Source organism: Festucalex cinctus, chromosome 15 (assembly GCF_051991245.1).
Source record: "Festucalex cinctus isolate MCC-2025b chromosome 15, RoL_Fcin_1.0, whole genome shotgun sequence".
Classification (NCBI taxonomy): Eukaryota; Metazoa; Chordata; class Actinopteri; order Syngnathiformes; family Syngnathidae; genus Festucalex; species Festucalex cinctus.
In genome coordinates, this window is record NC_135425.1 from 19,794,236 (window position 1) to 19,802,795 (window position 8,560).

At 39.0% G+C, this 8,560-nt stretch overlaps 1 protein-coding gene across 2 annotated transcripts; it reads right to left on the bottom strand.

Annotated features, from left to right (window-relative positions):
* Positions 1–442: 442 nt before the first annotated feature.
* Positions 443–8,029, bottom strand: ak1 (adenylate kinase 1). Of its 2 annotated transcripts, XM_077496964.1 has the most exons (7): positions 7,863–8,029; positions 4,309–4,348; positions 3,296–3,331; positions 3,065–3,228; positions 2,875–2,991; positions 2,602–2,793; positions 443–1,808 (listed from the first exon to the last, which is right to left on the bottom strand). In XM_077496964.1, exons 2-7 carry the CDS (start codon positions 4,313–4,315, stop codon positions 1,743–1,745), a joined length of 582 nt encoding a protein of 193 aa, XP_077353090.1. In that variant the 5' UTR covers positions 4,316–4,348; positions 7,863–8,029; the 3' UTR covers positions 443–1,742. The 2 variants fall into 2 exon arrangements, with proteins under 2 accessions (XP_077353090.1, XP_077353089.1); XM_077496963.1 differs by lacking the exons at positions 4,309–4,348; positions 7,863–8,029 and adding an exon at positions 3,903–4,135.
* Between the last annotated feature and the right edge of the window lie 531 nt (positions 8,030–8,560).

Here is an 8,560-nt window from a genome sequence, read left to right on the forward strand (position 1 = left end):
GGATACCTGCTGGAAGTGTGCGTGTTATGAACTGTTGACTTGATGGCAAAGTTGCAGCAACAAACACAAACCGTGATGTCCGACATCCTGTTGTGTCTCTGATATTTCTGAAGAGGAGCACTTCCTGTTCCCTTGAGTCATTTGAAGACTTGATGCCACAAGGAACCATAAATCATATTGTGGAAAAATGACCATTTACAGCCTCCTCTGGCATACTACCAAGATCATAGGGCAACCAAACTGCAGTAAAACACAAAGAAGTAATCAAAGCTACACTTGCAAAATCAAGACGAAATGGTCGCCTTTGTAAATATTGAAAAACCTTCAAATGTATGATCATTTTCCAAGCAAATCGAGTAGGTAAAATCTCTTAACACAGCCCGTACTATGGATATCAATAATGTGTGCACCCCGCTTAAATATTAAACTACAAAGCCATCAATCACCTTACAGATTTTATTAGACTTTTGCACTTTATGTACATAATGGTTTATTAATGATGGAAACCTGCTAATAGGAATATTCTTTTGATTATACTTTTTTATCATACAGTGGAAAGAGGAAGACAGCCCTGAAAATGTTGAGCTTTCCAGAAATATATGCCATAGTTAAGAAAATGATTCATTAACTCATTCAACCCCAGAAACATATACATTTTTTTTTATATACTTTGTCCTTTACTCTCAATACGTTTTTGTTTGTTTTCGATGTTTTTTTTTTATGCTGTAGCATACAGAAGGCTTTGTGATGTAGCTTCTGATCTGAAGAGGTGGCTTAAAGCAATGGTAGCTATTACAAAAACGGCCAGCAGGTGGCAGCAGAATATCAAGAGATCAACCAGGGCCATGTTGCAACAAGCTCTTTTTCCCAGTGTTTTCAACAAGTTTGGGAATAATGATGAAACTTTACTATATTATAATACAAATTGCTGCAAAACGGAAACAGATACAAACGTAGTTTTTCCTGATGAAAGAAGAGACTGTTATCTTTCTTTTGGTAGGTTCCATGTTTTCATAGCAATAGAACACAATATTCTGTGGGCCATGCAAAATCAGTCAAAATCCAGTAAAACAGCCGGGAGCGAAGGGGCTTGCTTCAATGAAAATACCTGGAAGTGAATGAGTTAACAAGAGGAATGAATGTCTATCTAATTAGCATATTAGCTAATAGAAGAAAAGCACCTATTGGGCCACCTTAAATGGTGAACAATTTGAAGTTTAACTTTGAATTAGTGTTGACTTATTACTTTGTTGCTAATTTCAGGTTTGGAGGCACATGAGTGTGTAAACGTGTTCTGTTATTATATCTGCCAAGGAAGTTTTTGTTTGTGAGAAGAACTGACTTGTTGATAGCATTTCTACTCATCATATTTCCACACTGTCACACTTCCAGTGAAATTTCACATTCTTACCTCTTTCCTTCCAATCTATTGACACTTGGAGGTGGTATCAAAGTTGGAGTGAGTTTAAGCCCCCTTTACACTGCCAGTAAAGTGAGACAAGTTTATTCTCTTCTCTTGCTTCTTTGGTTGCACCTACTTACAACGAAGGTGGAGAACCGTCAAACTAAACAAGAAGATTCAAACCCAAAACCTCAAAGCTGTGATACAGGTGAGCTAAGCCCACTGGTGGTGGCAATGTCGATAATAGGACTGTTAAATGTTGGCGGACGTAACAAGAAAGGCAAAGCAACCAACAAGAGTGTTGTTATTGGGTTTTTTTTGCTTTGTTTTGTTTTGTTTACTACAGTGCATCAATAGCTTTGGCAACCTGGCTGAAGACCTCCTCCACCGGAAGTTCAGAGTCCACCTAGGTAGGGTGAGAAAATGATGTCATCAGACAGTCAGAATATTACAGCGGTAACCAGGTTAAATTAGGGTAAATTGTAGAATTTGTTAGCCTTTTGTGTTCCCCTATGATGCTTCATTTGTGTAATATCTAAATATGGTTGACCTGTTTTCATGTGAAATGTCTATTTTTTTTTTTGTATTATACTATCCTTAAAATGTACAAAGATTTTGTCAGGTATCTATCTATGCAAGATATGTTTTTGAATGTAAATTTGTGTTGAACTTTGTCAATAAAAGATTAATAAAAAAAATAAATAAATAAAAAAAATTTTAAAAAAAAGAAACCTCCTTCCAGTGTGTACTTTGGCCACCAGAGGGCAGTATAACATATATGATACGCAGTACATGAATTCTCTGATCCACGAACATCTTACAATGACGCAGCACAATTAAGTTGCAATAATATATATTTTTTGAAGAGCATAAATAATATTTGAGTATGAGTATTTTTAAACACTTTGTATGTGTCTTTTGTTGCGCTGTTTGTATTCCAATATCAGTTGTTTAAATGTTTATAACTACCACCTATTCACATTTTTTTTCTTTAGCATTACGCTAGCGAACTTTAGCAAGACCAATTTTTGTGGTATAATAAACAACTTGAGCAAGCATTATTCCTTATGCACCCTCATCTGCTTCTTCTCAGCACTTTCTTAGAACCCAGACTAAATAAAAACTCACCTATATAGTTTTTGCTTGTAAAAACTTGCGGGCACTCATAAGTCAAGGGACCATTGCGCTAACATACTGACCTTCCTGACGATGCCTCGCTTCTCGTAGAAGGCGATGACGGGCTCGGTGGCCTTGTAGTAGAGGTCCAGTCGCTTCTTGATGGTCTCCTCGTTGTCGTCCGAGCGGCCGCTGGTCTCGCCGCGCTTCAGCAGCCTCTTGACCATGGTCTCGGACCTGGCGTCCACGTACAGCAGCAGGCACGGTTTGCCGATCTGGGACCGCACAGGATGTCACCGAGGTTTGTATGCTGCTGTTTTTGTTAGCAAAATCAGTTCTCAAGTTTTTTTTTTTACCTTCTTCTCAAACTCCTCGCCCTGCTTCAGCTCGCGGGGGTAGCCGTCGATGAGGAAGCCCTTGGACACATCGGCCTTGGCGATCATGGCGTCCTTGATCATGTCCAGCACTGTGTCCTGAACACACAACAGCACGTTCACAAAAAGTCCAACGTTTTTTTTGATAAGATGGAAGGTGTGCTCCTCTCACCAGTGGCACCAGCTCTCCCTTCTGCATGATGGCGTGCAGCTGCTTGCCCCTCTCGGAGCCCGAGTCCACCTCGGCGCGGAGCAGGTCTCCGGACGACAGGTGGGTGAAGCCATACTTTTTCACCACCATCGCGCACTGGGTGCCCTTGCCGGACCCGGGCCCGCCTGGAAATGACAGCGTGTTTAAAAATGTGTGCGCGAGCCAAAATTCACACGCGTGCATTATACTTACCAACCACAAAGATGATTTTAGCGTCTTTTATCTTGTCTGGAAATGGAAGAAAAAAAAAAGTTGAAAAAAAGATTTTATTATGAATATATATATATATATATATATATATATATTTTTTTATCACAATACACAATCACAGTAGTGGTCTAATATATTTCTAAAATAATTACAAAAAAATAATTACTAGGGAAAAGAAGGCTGTTACATGAATGCAACCAGTAAAAAAAAATAGTAAAAGTACATTTTAAGATTTTGAAAATATGTAAACAAAAACGCTCCCAATGGCACCATTAGCTTTCTAAAATACATCAAGAAAAGGCAGTTTATGGGTGCATGAATGCAATAAAATATCTAAATGGATGTGTGTCACAACTAATGTCAAGAGTATAACATAATAGTAAAATATCTAAATAAATAATACTGTATATATATATATATATATATACAGGGGAAAAAAATCTGAATAGTTAAGTGTTCCAACCCATGGGAGGATGCTAATAAACATTTTTAAAATTAAAGATTTCTTATTGATGTCAAGAAAAAAAAAAATAGAAAAAAAGGCTGTTCATTGGTGCTTAAAAATAAACATAAAATGAATGCTACTGACCATGTCGATTGGAAAAGACTTGCGAGGTGCATAAATTCCCCATGTCTGTAACATTCTCTTACGATTGTGTTGGATTGGTTACCATGTCAACGGCTGGTCACTATGTAAAACTAAACAGCAAATACTTTTTTTTTTTTTTTTTTTTGCAACGCACATAAATTGGGGTAGATTTTAGCTTTATTTTCCCACGAGTTCAATATTGTTTATAATAAAAATGTGAGTTTTAGATTATACTCGATCGCCGTATTTTCCAAAATGGCCACAAGATGTCGGCAGATGTCTCAAAAACAAACAAGCCGGTACTTTCCACTCATCGCCATATAAGGACAACAACAACACTTCCACGCGTCATAAAGAGTGACAACAACATTAGGTCATTAGATTAGACGTTTAGGGCGTCATTTACCTGCCATTGTGTTGACTTCAGCTCTTCAACTCCTTTTCAACTAAAAAAAAACAAAAAACAAAAGAACTTATTGGCACGTCAACTAAGGAAATGAAATACACATGACTGGAAGTCGTGCACTTGGTCTTGTGAAATTTGAAGGATCGTGTTGTGTCGATTTCCAAGACCCAAATGCAAAAACTAAATAATGTCTTATATTTGGACAGGAACTCTCGTTCATTTGTGCGCTCTTCAATCCAAATGAATCCAATCTAAATAGCCCAGCAAACCCATTGTTTTGCTCGTTCTGCTGGTTTTTGTCCCCCCCAGAAGACTTTGAAGAATGAGGAAGGAGGAGGGCCAACATTGATTGACAAGTCCAATCCTGCCCAATGAGCATGAGTTTTTATGACATTCAGTATTTATACTTTTTGCCAGCATTAATGGCACCACGACTTTTCCAAATATGATAAATATAGTGACTCTTAATATTATTTAAAAATCCATAAATAAATTATACACAATATTTTTTTTTAATCAAAGCTGTCAGTTGTATTTTTCTAAAATTAATAATACATTAATACAATTTGTCACCAACAGTGACTCCATTGTTCTTCCAAATAAAATTAAAACAAAAATAATTGGCACCAGAAATGTTGACCATATTTTTCTAAAATAAAATAATTATAAAAAAAAAAAAAAAAAAAAAAAAAAAAAAAACTATAAAGAAAAATAATGACAGTAATAGTGAAACGTTTTTCAAATATTTTTCAAACTGACACCAGTACAGGTTATTAGCTTTCCATTATTTTTCTAAAATATTAATTTTTAAAAATTGCATTTTGCCACCAATAGTGACTTCCGGATCTTTCTAAAATAAAAACTATTTAAAAAAAAAAAAAAAAAAAAAAAAAAAAAACATGTTTACAGCAGTAGTGCCTTTTAATTTTCTAAATTAAACATAAACATAAAGGAAGAAAAAAGTAAAAACTATATTTAATTTTGTCTGGTTCAATACAGAATGGTCTCATAACAATTTTTTTTGTTTTTTAATACTTTTGCATTTATTTTAGAAAACCTGATCTACCTCCAAAACACGGCAACAAGACAAAAATGCATTATTGGCAATGACAAATGGCAAAGACATTATGCAAATATGAAGGGCGTCATGATCATGTCCATCAAGTCAAACGTTTTGAAAATGATCAAATTATAAATATGAGCACTGCAAATTACAGTGGAAAAACTTCAAAGGTTAGCTTGTCGCTAGCTATCCTCGTCAGTTGTCTAGGGTGTCCATTTTTATGCCTGCGCACGTTGACCCCGTGGCGCGCTAAAGGTCACTCGGAGGCCTGCGTCTGAGTCAAGCACCTTGCCTATTTGGGAACGGACCTTTTATAGCATGTCAGACATGTTCACATCTGATTCTGATTGCAAAAAGAAGAAAAAAATCCTTATAATCAAAGTGCATCTTTCTTCGGCTAAATATTTGCATGTCTAAAAGCTACAAGGCACCTTAAAGTCATCCTGTCACCTCAATAATGTCCTAATCCTATTTTTTAACTCTCTAAAAAAAGAGCAGGTCGCAGCTGTTTGGTGAAGGGATAGTGTGTCAGGCGGGCGAGGACTTCATTGACTCCCAAGGCGCGTAAAAGGCGAGAGGCGCATTCCGCCTTCGGTTGCTGTGGAGAGGTGCTCTTGTGATTCAACGGGGCCGAGTACTTGCTGGCCCTTTAAGGCAGGCTGGCAGGCGGCGTGGAGGACCCTTTGACGTCAGTGCGGTGGGCGACCTGTTCGCCGGTGGAGATCATGTCAGTGCACGCAGCCTGGCTTCCACAAAACCCACTCGCGGAAATCAATAGGCTGCTGTCAAATTGCCATTACCGACATGTTTAATTATACAACAGATGGATGCTAATGGACGCAGATGGGAAACATGTTTCAGAATGGTGCATTGCACATACTGACATTGTTACTGAACATCCAAACATCAATTCGGTTATGGAATACATTAAGTCAAACCTGCCTTCACTCTAGTGTTTTCTGGGATTTCACTTGATTTACTGATTTTTTTTTTCCCCCCTGCGTCAACCTTGCGTTCTTCTTGCATCCTTAACCCCTAGGACAAAGTCAACCTTGCCTTCACTTTTGTCCTTCCTGGACCTGGTTTTGAATGACAGATGTCCAGGTGCTCACTTCTTTGTCATGTCCATACCCTGTGAGCAGAAATTGAAGTCGCACCTGCCTCCTCCTTGCCTGCACCTCACCTATAACACAATTGAAATCACTGTGCCTTCACTTTTGTCCTTCCTGGTCTTGGTTTTCAATGCCAGATGTCCAGGTACTCACCAGCCTTCTCCCATGTCTGTACCTCCTGAGTAGAAGTTGAATTCCAACCTGCCTCCTATTTGCCTGCACCTCCACCTTACAACACAAAGGTGAAGTCAACCGTGCCTTCACTTTTGTCCTTGTGGGATACCATTTTGAATGACAGAAAATGAGCCATCTTTCCCCTTCCTACACTTAATTTCTTTGACAAAGTCAACACTGCCTTCACTTTTGTTCCTCCTCGACATCATCATCAATGACAAAAATTGTTGGAGTCATCAACTTTGTTTCACCTAAGCAGAAGTTGAAGTCACCATTGATTTATTTAAAAATATTTCCTGCTTTCACCTTTTTCCTTCCTTCCAGCCGTTGAAGTGCTCTTTATGCTTATTTCTTCCTCACCTCCTTGTGATCAAATTAGAAGTCACTCCTGCCTTCATCTTGCCTTTACTTCCAATCGAAGTCATTTCTTTAATGACATGCCTACTTTCTGTGATAAGTGTTGAAATCTACCATGTCTTTTTGCTCGCTGACAAAAAACTGAAGTCAATTCGGCCTTTACTTTGGGCCTTTCCTAGAAATCCCCACTATGGCGAAATGCCAAACTCGAGCCAACTCCACCTGCTTATAGTTAATGCGTCCTTCTTCCTATCTGTAAATATTGTGTGACAAAGTTGAAGTCAATCGTTTTTTCACTTTTTCCTCTAATAGCTTGAGTGAGAGAAGTTGAAGGCCACTGTGAGAAAAGATGGCGTGAACTTTGCCATCATTTTCTTGCTTTCTTTGAATTTCTCACTGAAATTAAGATGAAGTCAACCCTGCCTTCACGTTGGTCCTTCCTGTTCCTCGGACAGAAGTTTGCTTACCTAGCCTAAGCCCCAAACAGAAGTTGAAGTCAAGCATTTTCTTTTTTTCCTTCCCATGCACCTTCTCGCTGTGATGTCATCACCCCTGTCTAATGGTTTCTCCCGTTTGTACCTCTGCTGTGACGGAACTTGAAATCAACTGTATTTTTGTCCTCCTGCACCTGAACCTGTCTCATTTTTCTTGCCAGCACCTGACGTCAACTCTGCCTTCTTGTTTATCTTGCATGCATCTCCTCCGACTCAGTGAAATATGTCAAACTGGCTGCACCTCCTCAGTGTGACATTCACATCAAATCCACCCTCCCCTTCTCGTTTGACAAAGATGACGTCACCCCCTCTGCCTTCTCGTTCTCCTTCATCGTGTGCATCCTCAGTACTAACCTGTCCCTTGTCTCTAGATCTCCCGGTGCGAGGGGCTGGCCGCCGACCCTGTCGATCTCCCCACCAGCGAGCGAGCGAGTGTGCACGGTTCCTGCTGAACGGCAGCCCTCCCTCCCCCACGCGACGCCTTTTTATAGCACGGCTGAGCCTGCGCCGTCTGCCTGCACTGCATTCTGGGTAAGAGGGCAGCAGAGCAGATAAGGAGGGGAGGGGGAATGAGTTGATGGTCGGAAGGAGGCAGGGATGAAATTACAGAGGGGAAGGCTGAATGTGGAAGACCCTTTTACACCGCCTGGGAAAAAAAGGCAATTGTATGACTTTGCTCTTTCTCTTTTGCACGCCTCTGTGGCCAAAACGTCCTATGTCACAATTTGTTGTTAAATAAATAAATAAATAATAATGTGTACTTCCTGTTTTTGATGTTCACCAATGGTTTGAAAAATTACAAAACTAGTTTACCCAATTACTGTTTATTAAGCAATTACTGTTGTTCATTTAGGGAACTGGCATTAAAATACAACTAAACAACATTTAAGCAACATCACATGAGAGGGATTGATGTATCGACTGTACTCACCAACCTTTGGTCATTGTTTGCCAATGTACAACTTAGCAGATGTCTTATTATGATTAAATACTAAAGATAAATTGCTTCCATGAATGACTATAAAAACTAATAATTACTGTTAAGAGGCTCA

Coding starts and splice junctions, on each gene's coding strand:
- ak1 (XM_077496963.1), bottom strand. CDS start 3,945: ATGGGGAATTTATGCACCTCGCAAGTCTTTTCCAATCGACATG. Junction 3,229..3,295: donor TAAAATCATCTTTGTGGTTG/GTAAGTATAATG, acceptor TGTCATTTCCAG/GCGGGCCCGGGTCCGGCAAG. Junction 1,809..2,601: donor AGCGAGGCATCGTCAGGAAG/GTCAGTATGTTA, acceptor CACCCTACCTAG/GTGGACTCTGAACTTCCGGT.